The sequence below is a fragment of the Chiloscyllium plagiosum genome, unplaced genomic scaffold (genome assembly GCF_037043375.1).
Source record: "Chiloscyllium plagiosum isolate Xiang-an unplaced genomic scaffold, Cpla_swu_hap1 HiC_scaffold_8, whole genome shotgun sequence".
Classification (NCBI taxonomy): Eukaryota; Metazoa; Chordata; class Chondrichthyes; order Orectolobiformes; family Hemiscylliidae; genus Chiloscyllium; species Chiloscyllium plagiosum.
Genome location: NW_028270146.1, coordinates 69,362,202 through 69,380,991, shown reverse-complemented (window position 1 = coordinate 69,380,991; position 18,790 = coordinate 69,362,202). Strand labels below are relative to the sequence as shown.

Genomic DNA, 18,790 nt, shown 5'->3' with positions numbered 1-18,790 from the left:
ATGTGCAGGTCAGGTGAATTGGCCATGCTAAATTGCCTGTAGTGATAAGTAAGGGGTAAATGTAGGGGTATGGGTGGGTTGCGCTTTGGCGGGGCGGTGTGGACTTGTTGGGCCGAAGGGCCTGTTTTCACGCTGTAATGTAATCTAACCTAATCTAATCTAATATAGCGTCTGCTCGAAGCTCACTTAAAAGCTGCTGAAACAGCATACGCTGACAGACTTATCAAGTTACAAAGGATTACGGCCCTTAGGACAGCTCTAAACACCGCACTTACCCAAATGACTGAGGGAAATATTATTTGCAAAACAAAGGTTATGTGAGTTTGACAATAAACCTGTTATATACTTAGCATTTCTTGCAAAGAAAAAGAAGGCCCCTCAAACTATCACGTCTATCAAGGAAAGTGCGGGTATTCTGATTCATGATTATAAAAGGATTAACACAATCTTTGGAAAATTTTATTCTGATTTATATAAATCACAGGATTGTGAAGACAGGGCGAGGAGGATGCAATCATTTTTTAAAAACCTGACCTTTCCGGACCTAATTCCGGAACAGGTATCGGTCCTGAATGTTCCCCTAACAACCCAAGAAATACTTGATGCAATCAGGAAACTTCAGAGCGGTAAGGCACCGGGCCCAGATGGCTTTCAAGCTGAATTCTATAAAGCATTGAGGGGAATATTGGCTGGTCCACTTATGGACATGTATAACTACACATACAGTCAGGGCTGTCTTCCGCCTTCGCTGAAAGAGGCGAATATCTCTTATCCTTTAAAAAAGAAAAGACCCAGAAGATTCAATATCCTTGCTAAATGTAGATTTTAAAATCCTCTAAAACGTCAGCATTGAGGCTAGAAAGGGTATTGCCACACATCATAAAGGAAGATCAGACGGGGTTTATTAAGGGCCATAGATCATTCAATAATGTCGGAAGGGTTTTGAATATGATTCAAGCCTGCCATCAGGGAAAGATACCAGGACTAGTAGACTCATTAAATGCGGAAAAGGCATTTGACAGGGTTGAACGGTCATATTTGTTTTACACATTGGAAAGGTTTGGCGTTGGAAAGGTGTTTACCAAATGGGTTTCAACACTGTATAGTGATCCCAAAGCAGTTATGATTACCAATGGATAAGGCTCGGATAGCTTCAGTGTGGATAGGGGCTGCAGTCAGGGATGTCCTCTCTCGCCATTGCTATTTACGCTAATAATTGAGCCACTAGCAGAAGCTATACGGCCTGACCCTAATATAACAGCCCCGAGGATTGGTACAGGTAAACATAAAATTACCCTTTGTGCAGATGATGTTCTTCTATTTCAGTAATTCCCCTGATGTCCGTGTCTCGCTTAATCCAAGTTATTAATACATTTAGTGTATTTTCAGGCTATAAAATTAATTTCTCAAAATCTGAGGCTATGCCAATAGGTGGCCTTGCTATGATACCCCACTTATTGGACGGAGCACACTTTCCCTTTCGGCGGTCGCTGGAGGGTTTCTTATATTTAGGCATTTTTATTACCCCAGTATTTGGTCAGTTACACAAGGCTAACTTTGTGCATTTACTGGAAAGGATAAAGCAGGACCTCCAGCAATGGGGAGACCTTACAATTTCCTGGCTAAGGTAGAATAGCACTAATTAAAATGAATGTCCTGCCCCGACTCCTATACCCTATGAGAATGCTTCTGGTGATGCTGCCAAGGCTGGCACAATGTAAATTATATGGCTGGTTGGGTTCCTTTATCTGGAATCATAGATGGCCCCTCATTAAGCTGAAGCTACAGCTTCCACAGGCAAGGGGAGGATTGGATTTCCCAGATTTAAGGAAATATCAGTTAAGTTCCCTATTAAGCTACATAGCCGATTGATCGTGGGTCAGACAAGACCCAATCTGGCTGGACATCGAGGCTTCTCAAGTAAAATGCCCACTTATTAACCTCTTGTTTTCAGACAAGAGGAAAAGCATCCCAGATCAATGTCAAATCCCTATAATACTAAATACAATTAAAGCTTAGAATATAATGCGGCAAATAAGGGCAACTCAAAACATCCCCCTTTGCTCTGATAGTGGGAGCATGGGGATTTCAACCAGGGCTTACAGATGCCATTTATAAAGTCTGGAGATCCAGGGGTATCTCCTGTTTAGGGGATCTGTTTAAAGAAGGGATCCTGATGTCTTTTGAACAGCTGCACCAGAAATTTGGATTACCTAATGGTGATCTCTTTCAAAACTTCCAAATTAGAGATTACATACAGAAGACAACTACGCTATTAGATAGCCTTTATAAATCAGATAGAGAACATAGTCTGGTATGGCCAATGGGGGTATCTTCGATCAGCACAATTTTTCATTTATTACATGATGAAATATTGGGAGATATGGACAATCTGCTTAAAACATGGGATCAGGATTTGGGACTGGAAATCTCTAGAAATGTGGAATGACATTTGGGAAAACGCCAGAAAAATCTCCATCTGCAACAGAACTCAGGTCATTCAGTTGAAGATACTTCATAGGGCCCATATAGCACCGGACCGATTGGCAAAATTTAAGGCAGGAGCATCTCCAATGTGCCCCAAAATGTAAAATAGAGGTTTGTACATTGCTTATGGACCGTCATAAGATCCGTAGATATTGGACTAAAGTAGCAAGTGCTCTGACAGAAATCTTAGGAACGGAAATTAGAGTGGACTCTGTATCTCTCCTTTTGGGCTTTTCGAACTTACCCTCCCTGGATATGCACGGGAAGAGATTATTTTCTATTCTCTCTTTCTGTGCAAGGAAAAATATTTTGGTAAACTGGGTGGCCGAGGGCCCCCCGGACTTTCAAATTGGCACAGATTAATTATGGAATGTATTCCCCTTGACTTCCTTACAAATATGGTACACCAAAAGACCGAATTATTCCATAAAATATGGCAGCCCTTCTTGAATTACATAAATAGATATTTTGACCTAATAAGGACTTTTATTTAAATGAGATGGTGAACCTGGCTGGTCCGGGGCCCCTTGGGAGAGGAATCCCGCATGAATACGGGTTTTGTTATGACTTGATGTTAACACATTCCGAGCATGTATCTCACTACCCAATTTCTGTGTTATTCGTCGGTTTTTTATTCTTCCCTGAATAATGTGAGAGATTTAATTATACACTCTGGTTAGTTGTAGGTTAGATAGGTAGTTAGTTGAGTTTTGTTTTTTTTTCCTCTCTTGGTATCTCTTTTTTCTGTTTGATAAATTTTGGTTATTATTTATTTAAGATTCAATTGTATATCAATGTTTATACTTGGGGTTTTTTATTTGTAAACTTGTAAAAATGTTAAATTTTCAATAAAAATATCTATAAAAGAAGATTTGCACCAGCAAATTAAAGGATGCTGATGACACTAATGTAGCACAATAAACAGTATAGATGGAAGCAGCTGCAAAGAAACATGAAAATAGTGGCAGCCAGCAGTGAGATTAAAAGGAAAGCAGAAGCAGCTTGTTAAACAGCTGACATCCATTTTGGAGCACTCAGCAGACCAACTGTCAACAAGCCAATTGTTAAGAACCTAGCCTTGTTATACAAGGTAGGTGACACGGAGTTTGATTCACAATCAACAAGTACAATAAAGTTACCAGGACTCATCAAGCCTGTTAAATTGAAAATAATTTCTTCTGAAGAATCATGGTCCTAGCAATATCACAAATTTAAGTATGGCTATTGCAATTTAGAGTCAAATGAAGGCTGAAGTGGATAAGAACTTATGCTATAATGTAAAACTTTGCTCTCCATAAAAAGGGAAAACACAGTATTTCACAGTTGTAAAATGCTGGATCTCAAAGAAAGAAATCTTTCAAAGTCTCTGCAGATTTGTCCCATATCTCTGCAACCCTTAGTTCATACACAAGTCTTAAAGCAAACAACCACCTGCCTTGGTGCATTACAATTGTATCTAAAAGTAGACTTTGACAAGCAGGAGATAAGGCTAAGGGCGAGCTGACTGAATTTTTGAGGAAGAACTACAAGCCAGATGATATTTAATTAGTAACGCAACAGCGAACAATTGAGATTCCCTAATATTTAAATGTCAATACAGTTGAAACATGAACTATTCAATTATTGTATCCCTCAATTCAACTAGCTTTATTGACAGGATTGTGGAACTTCACCTTAAGTTTTGCATGAAATATTTAGAATTTGAAACTTGATCTTGTGTGCACATGCATTTTTATGCTGCAGGGACTGAAAGCATCAAGTGTAATTATCAAGACTAACTTGACAAATATTTGAAGAAAGCTCGATTATAACACTGTACAACATTTGCAGTCTAACAGCTAATGCAATAATTTGAGTAAATGGTTACAAGAGGTTTCGATTTGAATGGACGAGAAAAGTTAAGAGCTTGATGCACTGGAGGTGAAGCCAACGGAGGAGAAAGTGGTTTACAGATGACAGCAGCATGCAACAGTGGTTGTATTAAGCACGTGGAACACCATTTAAAAAAAAATAGACGTGGAAAAAAAGTCAATAATAATAAATGCCACCTGTAATCATTGCAATTCCCAATTTGTGCACTTAATAAAACAAATCTGGAGGACCACCGAGTGAATTAATACTAGAATGCAACAAAAATCACAGACAGCTCTCTTCTCTCAACCTACCATGACTGTTATTTACCTCATCTCCATCAGATTGGGTCACCATGCATGCCCATCAGCTTAATACAAGCTTGTTCAGAAAACCCTATGTCGAGACTCAACTATCTACCACCACAAAATTATTCTTACAACTGCCAAGCTTTCAGTTCAGAGCTTTTTCAATGGGGCAAATTTCAACAGTAGTAGGATTTTAAAGTGATTTTCACCACTAATTAAAGTTGATTATTGAAATTAATTTTAAAAAGTAAAATACTTGCCTCCAAATCTGAATAATAGTTACCATCTGTTAGAAATTGTATTGGATAATCTTAATTTCTGTGATGCATTTTCTTACCCCATTATAAAAACTTACACTTAAAATCCAACATATGATTTTATACTCGATACCTCTTTTCCAATTCACTTGCTTTGGTTTCATTTTGTTCCAATGACCTCATTTCCGCATTGCCTGCTTCCATAAACTGCTCTTCCAAATCTTCCACCTGCGCCAGGTCTTCCTCCTCACTTTCCAAAGACGGTCGTTGTCTGGCCATTGGTCGCCGAAACCGCTGCTTTGGTCTGCATTCAAGGCAAAACCAGTCATCCTCTGGAATGATCTGAAAGAAAGTGGTAATTTTCAAGAATATGACTGAGCAACCATAATTTTATATGGTACAAAAATCTGCACCGTGTGTACACAAACCTTAACCTTTGGCCTCAAACAGTACGTATGGTATCCTCGATCACATCCATCACATAACAGCATGTTTTCTGCATCTCCTTTCTTGTGACAGATCTTGCAACGAGCATTTAACAAAGATTTTGCCCATACAATGCTGCGATCCAGTGTAGAGAGATGAATGAAAACCTGAGCTAAGCTACTACAAGCCACAAGCGACTCTCTCCACCGATCTAATAATGTCTTCTGTGTTTTGCCACCATCACTAGCATCTAAAATGCAATGTAAAAATTTTAGTTAAGTCACTTCAAAGAATCTAAAACCAAATTTCATTCACAAGTTGTATTTCCACAGAACACCAGCCATATTAACATTGTTTTGATATTTAGTACTTCATTTCATTGAGCAAGTGCTCACTGTAACAGCATAATTTGAATACTAATGACAATAACATGATCAAAATGTGGCCAAAGTAGAATCCCCAGAACACAAAACTTGGAAGCCCCATTTTTAACAAAAGTGGGCAAGTGTCTTCTGAACAAGAACTCAAATATCAGACATTAATACTGAAAAGAAAAAAAAACTTCCTCTGCACCTATTGGTTCCTCTAAACTGCACAGCAACCCAAAACACTGTCGGCCATGTGCAAAGACAGCCTTTTGAGAACAACCAAACCAGACAAACTTGAAAAACAATCTGGAGAACATGTTGCTTTGTATGCATCATCCTGCCTTCATGCGTCAAGCCACTTTCTTCAAATTCTAATTTCTCCCGATTACAGACATTTGGATGCCTCATGCTTTATTTGCAAACCAAGTATTAGCCATTCACTATTTTCCTCACCAATCTTTAGCTGGAGAAGGATCTAGCTCAAGTAGTCTGCAAATATCAAAACTGGCTCTCAGTTTGATATTTCAACAAATGGATTTTTTAATCCTTCCATTTAACCAAGTTAAATATAAATTGTGTCTTCAGCCAAACAGATTCTTTAGAACACATCCCATTTGCCTTACTTGATTCCCTTAAAGTGATTCAGCATTGTTTCCTTCGTCTGTTGTAGAAACAGACCAATTAAAGACATCCTGTGCACACATCTTAGGAAAGTTCTATCCCTTCGAATGAATGTCTAGTTTAGAATGTCTAATTTAAATTCCCAAAGAATTTTATAGCTTGATCTATGTTATTCACTATCATGCAGTGCTTCCCAGAGGCTCAATCATAGAATAAGCACATGTGCATTCCAAATAACAATGCTTCAAGACTTTGCTATTTCCTTCGATATCTATTCAACACTTCTTCATCCTGATATTGATCTCTTATTTTTTCATCCTCATTTGCGAGAGCAGAGGTGCAAGCTAATTCAACTAAATTATTTCTAACTGTCAAATTATTATTCCATTAAGGAAATAAAAACAACTGTGTGATTTAGTATTCATGTCTTAAACTAAGGGTGATAGCAATTTTAACAAAAACAAAAGATTTATGAAAACCACTTCAGTCATCTGGCCGATAACTGTTGTCTATCTTGTGTACATTGAAATCAAAAACTTTTTCAGCCCAATCAAAGACAGACATTGTATCACTATGTTGTTTTGTTTTAGTTAAAAATCACAACACCAGGTTATAATCCAACATGTTTATTTGGAAGCATGAACTTTCGAAACGCTGTCCCTTCAACAGATGGCTTTGAAACAGGATCATAAGACAATTTATTGCAAAAGATTAGTATCATGCAACTGAAATGATATGTTGAACAAACCAACTCAAGGTGGAAGACCCAACAGCAATCTAGGTTTGTTCAACATATCATTTCAGTTGCATGACACTAATCTTTTGCTCCTGTTTCAAAGCCACCTGTTGAAGGAACAGCACTTTGAAAGCTAGCGCTTCCAAATAAACCTGTTGGACTATAACCTGGTGTTGTGAAATTTTTAACTTTGTCCACCCCAGTCCAACACCAGCTCTTCCGCATTTTGTTTAAAGTTACGAAATTGTAAATAAATCACTAAGTCTTTTGTTTAAACTACAAACCTGATGACTAAAATTCATTGCTAGCAGGGTACAGGATTGGTTATTCAAGAGGTTTGCTTCAAAACCACTAGGGTCAATTTTGAGGGTCTTTGAAGTTTTTAATTCTACTCTGTTGTGAATGTAGAGGTAGAAAGGCCTGATTTTGTATAGTTGTCAGTCGATGTCAAAACATTGTATAACTTAGAAGAATAAAGTTGTAGCCAAACATGGGATATGAAAATGAAAATGTAAAAAAGCAATTTCTGGTTACAAAATATTCAATGAAGGAATACGGATAAATTGAAGCAAGTCAGCAAAATTTCATTGATGAATGTGAAGTGGAAAAATTGATGTTGTCCTTTTCAGAAAGAGGAATAGAAAAGCTGACTATTTAAAATGGAGACATTCTAATTCTATTGTACAGCAAGATCTGGTGCCCTTTTACGTAAATTAAAGTCAGGATGCAGGGCAGCAAGTAACCAAAATGACAAACAGAATGACCACCTTTATTGTAAGGAAACCTGAACGTTAAAGCAGGGAAGTCTTGCTACAGCTGTAAAGCATATTGGTGAGAACACACCTGGAGTATGACAATTTTGGTCACCTTGAGAAGTATGTTTGCAATGGAAGCAGTTCAGGGAAGGGTTGCAAGGTTCAGTTCCACGAAAAAAGTTGACATATGGAGGAAAGATTAAGCAGGTTGGGCCTGTCAATATTTAAATTTATAAGCAAAATATTATTGAAACACACAAGAATCTGAGTGGTCTCGATAGTATACGTTGCAAAGATGTTCCACCTTGTGAGGCAATGTATATGTGGACAGAATGAATGCAGAGATACTCCCATTAGGATCCGCAGGTCCAGCCCTAAAATGAAGGGTGATCCTTTCGAACAGATATGAGGAGGAATTTATTCAGTGGGAGGGTGGTTGATCAGTGCAACTCATTGCTGCTAAAGGCGGTGGAGGCCAAGTGACCGGAGTGTCTTTAATTCAGAGACTGATGGGTTTTTGATCAGTTAGGGGATCAAGGGTTACAGGAAGAAGGCAGAACATTGGGGTTAAATAACATCAACCATGATAAACTGGCAGAGCAAACTCAATGGGCTAAAATGGCCAAATTCTCCTACGTCTTCTGGAGACAATTTCGAAATAAGGGGGCTCCCATTTTAGAGAGAAAAGGAGCAATTTCTTTCAACTGTCACAAATCTATTGACAAACAGATTTGTGATCTGCAAGCAGAGGGTAATGGGGGGTAGGGTCACTAGTGGAATTAAAGCCACTAGAAATAAAAAAAGTCAGCCATAAATCTTACTAAATGACCAACTCCCCCTGCTGCAGAGATAAGTGATTTGGGGACGATGTCTGTATTTGTAGCAGCATCTGCTCATCTTTCTGACTGTTGAATTCCTTTGAACTAGGTTCCTGCATGTGTACCGCTACTGAACAGCCAAGCATCTCAATGCACTAGTATGCTTCTGGCTACCTCGTTTGCCACTGGTAATTACCAAATACCAGTTCGGGTTTGCCACGCAAACAGGTTGTGCTTCCTTGTGACCAATGACAGTCTGCTCCTGAGTTCAGCAAGTGCAGAATGACCATGTTCCATAAATCTCTGCTACTCTTGCCACTCACCAAGCTCAGAAACAGAGCTCAAGTATTTGGCAGTACTTACTGTGTATCCGGTGCCTTGGAATATAAGTGTTGAGTTTTCAGCAATCCTGTCATATCAATAACACTTACTCAAAATACTTGCTTAATTTTCAAGTAATTGACCTGTTTAATTAACACTAAAGTGCTAACTAAACAGTTACCTCTAAGTTAGAACTGTTGTTCCTCGGCCTCGTGATGCTTAGAAAAGTGTTTTAATGGAATAGCATTTCCTTTCTCCACCCTCTCCCCACCTATTTTTGATCCTTAACTGGACTCCAAGCAATTAATGTTATGTCGTATGAATCTACGTTACAGCTCCCTGGTAACGGAGTCTACATTTCTGTTAAACTTGTGTAATTTTCATGAGTATGCATCAACAACAAAATTAAAAACTGGATTGCACACTGGACAAATTCACAATTAAAATAAAAATCATTAAGACCACCACACCATGTCAGAGGCTGGTAGTGGGTTCTTAAATGTTCAAAAGGACTTGTATGCACTGTAGGCCACAAAACCAAAATGCCAAAAACAAAATTTAACTGATGTCCATCAGTGCAAATATTTTATTTTTAATGTATTAACTAAAAGGAATCTGGTTCATCAGTTAAGGATTGTAACAACCATCCACTGATTTTTTTTTAAAACATGCAAGCATCAGTAAACAATGGCCAAATATATGGCAGTTATGAGACAGCACTAAAGAATGATCTTCCATCATTTTGTAGAAAATTGTTAAAATACACTTGTTGCAAACTGGATTGATGTCACATTTTACTTCTGACAATGCAGGATTTTGGTGCCATTTCCTGTGGCTAGCCTAACAACAGGATGAAGGAGTCCATTTTACTTTCATTTGCAAGCAACCAAACAGTTTCAAGGTTCATTGTTTCTTAATATAATTGCAGCTTTTTCTTGCTAAGTTCAAACCGAACACTTATACTTCAACATTTTCAGTATTCTTATCAAGTGATTCAACACTTACAATACACACCATCTTTTTCACTGAACTGATCTTCGTCTCTCTTTTTCTTATCATCTTTCCTCTTTTTATCTTTTTGTTCTTTTTTTACATCATCGGAATCTCCTATTTGATGTAAAAACATTTCAAGTTTAAAAAAGTCTAATTAGAAGTCAAACACTAACCGCAGCAATAGGTCTGCTGAATTGAGTGTGGGGTGCTGGAAAAGCACAGGTGGTCAGGCAGCATCCGAGGAGCAGGAGAACCAACGTTTGGTTCATAATTGTGGGGGTGGGAGTGTAGCTGAGAACACAATAGGAAGATAAAGGTGGGTGGGAAGGTGATAGGTCAGAGCGCAGGGTGGAGAGCGGACAGGTGGGAAAGATGATGTACAGATCAAGAGGGTGGTGCAGAGTTGGAGGCTTGGGACTGGGAGAAGGTGGGGAGAGGGAAAATGAGGAAACAGGGGAAATGCACACTAATCCCATGTGGCTGCGGGGTCTCAAGGCTGAAGGTGAGGCATTCTTCCCCCTGGTGTCAGGTAGTTAGGGTTTGGTGATGGAGGCAGCCCAGGCCCTGCATGTCCTTTGTAGAATGGGAGGGGGACATGGTGTTCAGCCACAGGGTAGTACGGTTGATTGGTGTGGTGTCCCAGAGATATTCCTCTGAAACGATCTACAAGTTGGTGTCCTGTCTCCCAGAGGTAGAGGAGACCACATCGGGTGCAACAGATACAATAGATGACATTGATGGACGTACAGGTAAATTTCTGTTGGATGTGGAAGGATCCTTCAGGACCTTGGACGGAGGAGAGAGCGTGGTGCTTATAAAGCCAAGATTGTGGGTTCAATCCCCACACTGACCCAGTGCATTGTTGGGATTTAAACTCACAATATTCAAACTTTCAGGATTGCTGATTTGAATGCCCTGTTCAGATTTAATTAGAAGTACAGCTGAAGATGCAGACAAGATGCACAATAATGGTTGATATTATATAACACAAAAAAGGTGGACAGCTTTACACAGCATTAAGGAAGCTGGCTCAGCACCTTGGGCATTCCAAAAAAACCATGGCAGATGTGTTTGAGTGCACAGAAATTAAACATTTACAGATCATTTGTTAACCAGAATTCTACAACGCAAGTTAAAATAACTGTCAACAAATTTTCACAAAAGCTTTTCTTGAGACTTGCAATTCTACAGGTGCTACCTTCCTCAATTGTTTACTAAGCATTGATCAGATTGGATTCGAAGATTTTCTTTTAAAAAGCTATGGAAGCACTTCAGCCTGCTTTAATTCCATCAGCATGATCATGAAGGGTATAGATACTCTGGTTAGTAGCTGTCAATCCAAAGTATCCCTTTTAATATTTGTGATATTTATATGAAATAAGTTATTGATTCTTCAGTTGCACTGCTGTGTCCCATTTTGATTTCCTTCAATGATAGACGATGGGGTTTTGTAAACAGTGTATAAAAATGACAATAAATTTCCAATTAAAAGCAGCCTGTTTGTCACAACAGGTTAAAAAAACTGTTAGAATGTATGTACTATTGGGCGATGGCCAGTTTCACAATTCCCTAAAACTAGTTAAATAATAAATTGTGACTTAACTGTCAGAACTTTCAGCTGTGTAAGGCCAGATCTAAAATAGACAACAGATGGTGATTCCTGTCACAAAGAAATGTGGACCCCCTAGATCAAGTTACCTGCTCTGATGATCTCTCTCTTACAGGGTAGAGTGAGAAAGTTCATGTCAAGAATGTCTAAAAATGCCACAGAAACACATGGCGCTACATTCAAATGAAAGGAAGACGCAGCATGCACAACGTTTAAATGTCTAAAAAGGAGAAAGGATTGGCTTGGTTCTAAAATTAGGAAAAAAGTAGCGATAACAAAGCTTAAAAATATATCTTAGCAAAATAGACAAAAAGAGGCAGTGGTTGTAGCAAAGTCCAAAATTTCATGGAACTTCTCAATGTGACAATCAGCATTTCACAAATATGTTAAACTGACAGGAAAAATTGCAGTTTGGAATGCCAAAGGTATTCAAAATTCAACTCAGGTGAAACTGATGGCTATCATAAACAAAACCAGCTTTAATAGACACTGCAAAGTATAAAAAGAAAGCAAGGTACTTAAACAGATGCTGGAAAAGCACAACAGGTCAGACAGCATCCGAGGAGCAGAAGGATAGACATTTGGGCCATAAGCCCTTCATCAGGAAAGGCTGACGAAAGGCTCATGTCTAAAATGTTGATTGTCCTGCTTCTCGGATGCTGCCTGACCTGCTGTGCTTTGCTAGCACCACATTCTTGACTCTGATCTCCAGCATCTGCAATCCTCACACTCTCCTCAGGTGTTTCAACAGGTCATTTATAAAGTGAAACCCTGAATTAACAACTGCACTTCAAAATCTTAGGATCAATTACCTAAACTAGCAGCACTGAATTTTTACTTCGTATCAACTCCCCATAGGAGCAGTTTCACATCAAACATGATCTTGCTCCCTTTGGAAGGGCCAGTTCAAACATGAATTGAGTTTTATTTAGCAACTTTCTGCAGATATACAAAAGTCATCTTCCAAAATGATGTGCCAGTTTCTGTAAATATCATTGCAATACCCTGAAATGCAAACTTCAACATTCCTAACAAAGATCAATGCAGCATCAGTCTTCAGTAACCATGTTTTATTAGAACACTGCAAAATTTAAATATCAAGTACAAAATTAATTGAGACAGATATAAATAGTTATCTTGGGCATCCCTTGAAAGTCCCCTGTGAACCTCTATCAGTATGGGATTCCTGTTTTTAAAAAAAAAAATCACTGACTTAGACAAACTGAAAATTTGAAAAATATTGTTCCACTAATTTTTACATTAAAATACCAACCCAAAGGAGGCTTCAGGAACTTGCGCTCGATACCCTGCTCCAACTGAAGCAAAGCAATAGCCAGGTAATGCACCGCAGAGTTTATAGGCTGTGGAGTACTAGCACTGGTGGATGCAGAACTTCTCATTTCAGTCTTGGATTCTGAAGGCCTGAATCGTAAACCAAAAATTGTTAAGACAGCATCAGCAAATCATAAGTGATTTGCAACCTATAGATCTCACTATAGTTACAAGTTATTCAAATGATGAAATTATTACTTGGATTTCACATTAAATAAACTCTATTAGCTTAAGGGGAAGCCTTGGCTGCTGGGCAAGTGGAGCAATTCCTTCGTTGGTGGGTCTGGCACAGGTGGAGACGAGGTAGTGGTGGTCTCCCTTAATGTTAGGTGCTGGCATAGACTGGGTTGGAAAGACTGATATTTCTGAACTTGCTACTTTAATAAATTATTTCTATGACCTATAATGTTGAACTATTGATTTTAATTTCCTACTTTTGTGTTTTCTAACAATTTGATCTTAAGAATCTGTACCTCAATACCTTTGTACCAAAGATGTACCTAATGATGTAATGTAGCGATTGTAAACTTTTCACTGTACTCATTTCAGTATATGTGACAAAGCGAAATTGATTCAAGTATTTTTCTTTGTAATGTAAGGACAGTTTAAAAGGCATGTATTTGAGCCTAAAATAAACTGAAGATACTCAGTTAAGAGCTTAAACACAACAAATCTCAAAGCATTGGTGGGTGGCACGGTGGCACAGTGGTTAGCACTGTTGCCTCACAGCGCCAGAGACCTGGGTTCAATTCCCACCTCAGGCGACTGTGTGAAGTTTGCACGTTCTCCCAGTGTCTGCGTGGGTTTCCTCCGGGTGCTCCGGTTTCCTCCCACAGTCCAAAGATGTGCAGGTCAGGTGAATTGGCCATGCTAAATTGCCCGTAGTGTTAGGGAAGGGGTAAATGTAGGGGTATGGGTGGGTTGCGCTTTGGCGGGTCGGTGTGGATTTCTTGGGCCGAAGGGCCTGTTTCCACACTAAGTAATCTAATCTAATCAAAGATAATGAAACAATAGGTCTGTAAAAATGCAGAATAACTCAATGATACTAGTCTGAGAAAATGTGGAAAAACAGAACATGGAGAGCATTGTGAAATTCTTTGCCAAGGCAGCAATTCAGCCTGAATTGGAAGTATTTCAAGTATTGTGAAAGCAGTAATGAGACTATTAAATGAAAGTCAAAAAAATAAGAGACACTCTTGTCTTCTGTTAACCTAGAGCTCCTCAAGTTCAGCAAAGCCAGAACAAATTTTTAATTTAATAGAATCCCTGAAATTCTTAACTATTTCAATACAAGTAAACATTACAAAAGTATATATCACTTCAAGAGACATCATCAAATGTGTAAGGATAGAGAGCTCAGCTTGCACTCTGGTGCACACTAGTAACGCTAATGTTATATCCCAGATATGCTCGATCTAATGACAATAACACTCTATTGAAATGGAAGGAACAGATTTTTAAAATCACACAGCAAGAATTGTGACCCTCTAATTCTTGTCATCAGTTATTAGAAGACAAGTATTCAGTTAGAATTTTGACTCAGAAGAAAACATGTTTATCATACCTGTCTTTTGAGTTATATCTATTATTTATGCCTTCAAGTTCTTTTGCTTCTTCCCCCTCAAATTTTATTGCTCCATTTTCCTTAAAACCATTTTCCAATATTCGAATACCATTTTGTGCAGAAGTTGCTTCAGTCAACAATTCATACTGTCTAGTTTCTAGTGCTTCTCGCCAAGCATATCGCTCCATTACCTGCTCAAACAAAAATATGTTTCTTAGGCATTCTATTTCAAACAAATAAACAGTTAGTTCACACCCAAGATCATAACTTAGATTTTTAGTATAAAACTTAGTAATTGAAAATAAGTGCACACATTGCAAATTTCATGTACATTGTAAATTTCTAACACTAAATACACAACATATTGTCACAGCTATTCTTAAAACTTTATATCTACTTATGATTAAAGACAGTTCAACTACCCATAATTGCACTTACCTTTCTAGCCCATTATTGACAAATTGAGATTACCAATTGCCTTCACAACAAGCTGCAAGCTCGCATGAAAAACTTCAAACAAAAAACGTTTGCACCAAATGCGGAAAAATGTTTCACAAAAGGACATGTTTCGCTTGACAATGTCTTATGCAAACCTATCAAGTGAAAGCTCTATGTATTGCAGTGTTGGGGTTCAAACAAATTTGCAGCTCCATGTAAATTCCAAATGTAGCTTTTTTTCCTCCATATCCACTGAAGTGCCATCTGTGTCTTTATTCTTGACTTCACTCATTTTGTCTTCTCCCCTCAAAGTTCATCTCTCATGACATTTTCAGACCTCTTCCACTGGCTCTTTGCCATTATGTTTTTGCCCCCCCTTTTTACTCGTTCCATTTATAACAGCCTTCCCCATAATTGTAGCTATCCCACATTTAAAACATACTTACTCTTCCTGCTCACTACTTGAACTTTATGAAGTCATGGGCCAAGATGATAGCTGGAAAGAAGCAGCAACCTCTTTTTAAAAATGACAGTGTGCTCAGTCACTGTGCGAAACCAAGAAAGGGAACACAACATATTTGAATGGCACTAACATTAAAATATATCCATTAGAACATGGATTAAAGAGGGGACACCTATACTTCAAAACCTGTAAGACTACCAGCTTTCTTTAATTGGTTTCCCTAAAGTTTAAGTGAGAGCAACTGGCAATATGCTCCCAAAAATCAATACTTGTAATGAGCATTATCACAAAGTTTATTAACAAGAGGGAAGATGGAAGCTAAGAATTCAAAGCCAAGAAATAGGAAATAGTGGAAGAAATTGATCAGGTTTTTGTTGTTATTTAAGAAAATTGCACAGAAAATACCCTTCAGACAAAGAAAATTCTCAACAGATCATAAAAAGACCGATTCCAAACTCATTCATAGAACTTGATTATATAATGCATACTTTTATTCCTCCAAGAGTTCCTTGCCAAGTTCGATCTTCAATATCCAGCAATAGATCCTTCAATCGCAATTCAAGTTGCTTCTCAGCAGGTAACACAGAAGTGTCATGCACAGTCGGAACACCTTTTGAAGTACTGCGAACATTCTTGCTCTCCTCTAAAGCCTTATCTGTAAGTCAGCATTGCATTAGCTTGATGCGTACTATCCAATACTGGCAAACCATTCCATTACCCCCTCCACCCCCACTTTTCAAACTTTCTGTCCAAAATGTCAGACGTCGCCTCTTGAATAAAATAATTTCCAACCCTACCCCAACACTACTATAATCAGGGTAAAAAGATTAGATTAGATTCCCTACACAGTGTGGAAACAAGCCTTTTGGCCCAACAGGTCCACACCAACCCTCCTGAAGAGTTACCCACCCAGACCCATTTCCCTCTGACTAATGCACCCAACACTACGGGCAATTTAGAATGGCCAATTCACCTGACCTGCAGTGAACTGTGGGAGGAAACCGGAGCACCCAGAGGAAACCCATGCAGACACTGGGAGAATGTGCAAATTCCACACAGACAGTTGCCCAAGGCTGGAATCGAACCTGGGTCTCTGGTGCTGTGAGGCAGCAGTGCTAACCACTGAGCCGCACGACACCATAGATCCATTTTCATACTAACACAACTATGGTAGCTCCAAATTTAATCAAAACAAAAAAAAACTTGAAATGGTGAAAACATTTACTCAATAAACTGGACGATTTTAGACAAGGTAAAATGAAGCGTGTACTCCCAGAAATTAGTATGGGAGTGGGAGGTTGTTTAAAATTAAGGGTCATATTTTGTAAGGAGAGAGGAGCAAGATTTAAAAAGGACCGGAGGGACAATTTTTTTTCCAGAGGGAGATTCATGTGTGACGCGAAGTGCCACATGCAGGTAGAGTTATGTTTAAATGATATTGTAGATACATGAAAAAGAAAAGTTTGGATGGAAATGGGCCAAACACAGGCAAGTGGGAAACTTGGTAGGTATGGAAAAGTTGGACCAAAGGGTCTGTGTCCATACTCCATGATTCTGTGACTTTATAAGCTGTTCGAATGGATGACATGACTATACAACACAAAGGACATTTTTAAGCTGCAGTTTGATTATATCAAGTCACCAGAAGTGCAATGGTAGTAAGACTAAATTTAAAAAGTCATTTTCAGAATCACGCTAGCCATTGAAATCTGAACATCATGCAGTTAGAAAAAAAAAGGATCATTTTAAAAATTCATGTTTCAACATCAGACAAATAACCCATCACATGTAAACAAAACCGCAATAAAAGAAATCAACGTGGCTGCCCAGAACATGAAACTGCATTAACCTATGAGCGACTAAAATACCAAAGGCACAACAGGATTTATTGCTCACATCAAAATCAGAGAATTACAGATAACCTCAGATTATGGATTACTCTGTCCCTGCTTATCCAAAAGTACCCACTCATTCTGTTACTTTGAAAGGTAAAATGAAAATGCATAGTATTTCAGTATTGCTAAAAGAGACACTGAAGATTTTCACCTTGCACTCATCAGGACAAACTGCAAACATACCAATTAAAGAGGAAACTAACACATGCGTAATGTAAATGGAGGGTGCTAATTTTTGAGGCATGACCAATGGAGAACACAATTAATTGCCAGGTTTGGTTTACTTTTAAAGAGGCGAGAGAGCTCCAATTAGTCAGGATATTGCCCTGAGAATTGAACTAGCAAACAGCCATCACTTCTTTTGTTGGGTCAAAATCAGTACAGAACTGTACGTTTGTTTCATTTGCAAAGAACAGAGTGTCGTGCACGAATACCTAGCTTTTATTGTACAACGTAATGCCAGACTAACTATACTAAACTTCGTTCTTCTTACAATGAGGATGATCCAATGAACGTTGTCCAATGCATAATCATAACTAATTTTGGACACTTGTTAATTTTGGGAAGCTATAGATACTAATCTTGTTGCACACTGAAAAAGCGATTTATTTTCAATGATCTGCCAATCTTGGTCATGTATGACCTACATTTCTGACATCACACCAGCAGTGAAATTCAAATGCCATGAATATTTTATATAATAGGCAGAAATGTCTTTTTGGCTTGACAGCAGTATCCGAGCAATGGCAAATACCACTCTCATTGTTACCACATGGTAACTGGACTTGTTTGAACAAGACCAACATGTTGCTACTGTGCAACACTACAAGACGATAATGCCAGCAAGGCCACATCTTACCCAACGCATGAAAAACGTCATATGATTTAGTGCTGGTGAGATGTCACACACATAGGCCCTATGTCCAAAACCTAGCAGATTTTATCAAGGATTGCAATTCTTTAGCTGGTTGGTTATGGTCAGTACATTCCTTGTTGCAGTCTCTAATATTTGGTGCAATTTCACAATAGGATAAGGCAGCAAACATGGTCTGGATTCAGAAGAATTAAACAAAGAATTTCAGACCATCAGTCAAGATTGCAGTGTGATGCACTTGTATGTACTGGAAACTCTATTTAAAAGAACACAGGGCTTGATGACAGCAAGAACATGGAGACTCACGGCCACCATTTTAACTCTGATGGTATTTGGTGGTTCATTTCTCACATCAATGTTGAGACCAAGGTCAAGTTGTCTAGGTTAAATTTAAACAAAGCCAGCAGTTTATATAATCAATCATTAACTGGTGTATTCTCCATGGTAATACCTCGATCAATCAGGATCCACCTGTCAAACAGTCAACATTCTCCTCAGTGTAAAATGTCAGTTTCCCTGCTAAACTGGTAAGCTTGAAGAATGCAAGTCAAAAAGCTTCAACAGGAATCTTTTTTCAGCAATGATTAAATTCTGTACCACCAAGCCCCAATATTCTGATATTTATCTGTAAGAATGTGTTGCCGTTAAGTAATTGCGATTATAATAAAGACATT

At 38.4% G+C, this 18,790-nt stretch overlaps 1 protein-coding gene across 7 annotated transcripts in view; it reads right to left on the bottom strand.

The window, feature by feature from the left end:
• The window catches only part of baz1a (bromodomain adjacent to zinc finger domain, 1A), a 63,380-nt gene that overhangs the window by 12,728 nt on the left and 31,862 nt on the right, over nucleotides 1-18,790 (bottom strand). For 5 of the 7 annotated variants that reach the window (XM_043697867.2, XM_087989947.1, XM_043697865.2 and 2 more), the window contains exons 19-24: nucleotides 15,836-16,002; nucleotides 14,447-14,637; nucleotides 12,824-12,972; nucleotides 9,954-10,055; nucleotides 5,332-5,579; nucleotides 5,037-5,245 (exon numbers count right to left, since the gene is read on the bottom strand). In XM_043697867.2, coding sequence (XP_043553802.2) covers nucleotides 5,037-5,245; nucleotides 5,332-5,579; nucleotides 9,954-10,055; nucleotides 12,824-12,972; nucleotides 14,447-14,637; nucleotides 15,836-16,002 — 1,066 coding nt within the window. The remainder of the gene's footprint in view (nucleotides 1-5,036; nucleotides 5,246-5,331; nucleotides 5,580-9,953; nucleotides 10,056-12,823; nucleotides 12,973-14,446; nucleotides 14,638-15,835; nucleotides 16,003-18,790) is intronic. The other 2 variants (XM_043697869.2, XM_087989946.1) reach the window with 2 other exon arrangements.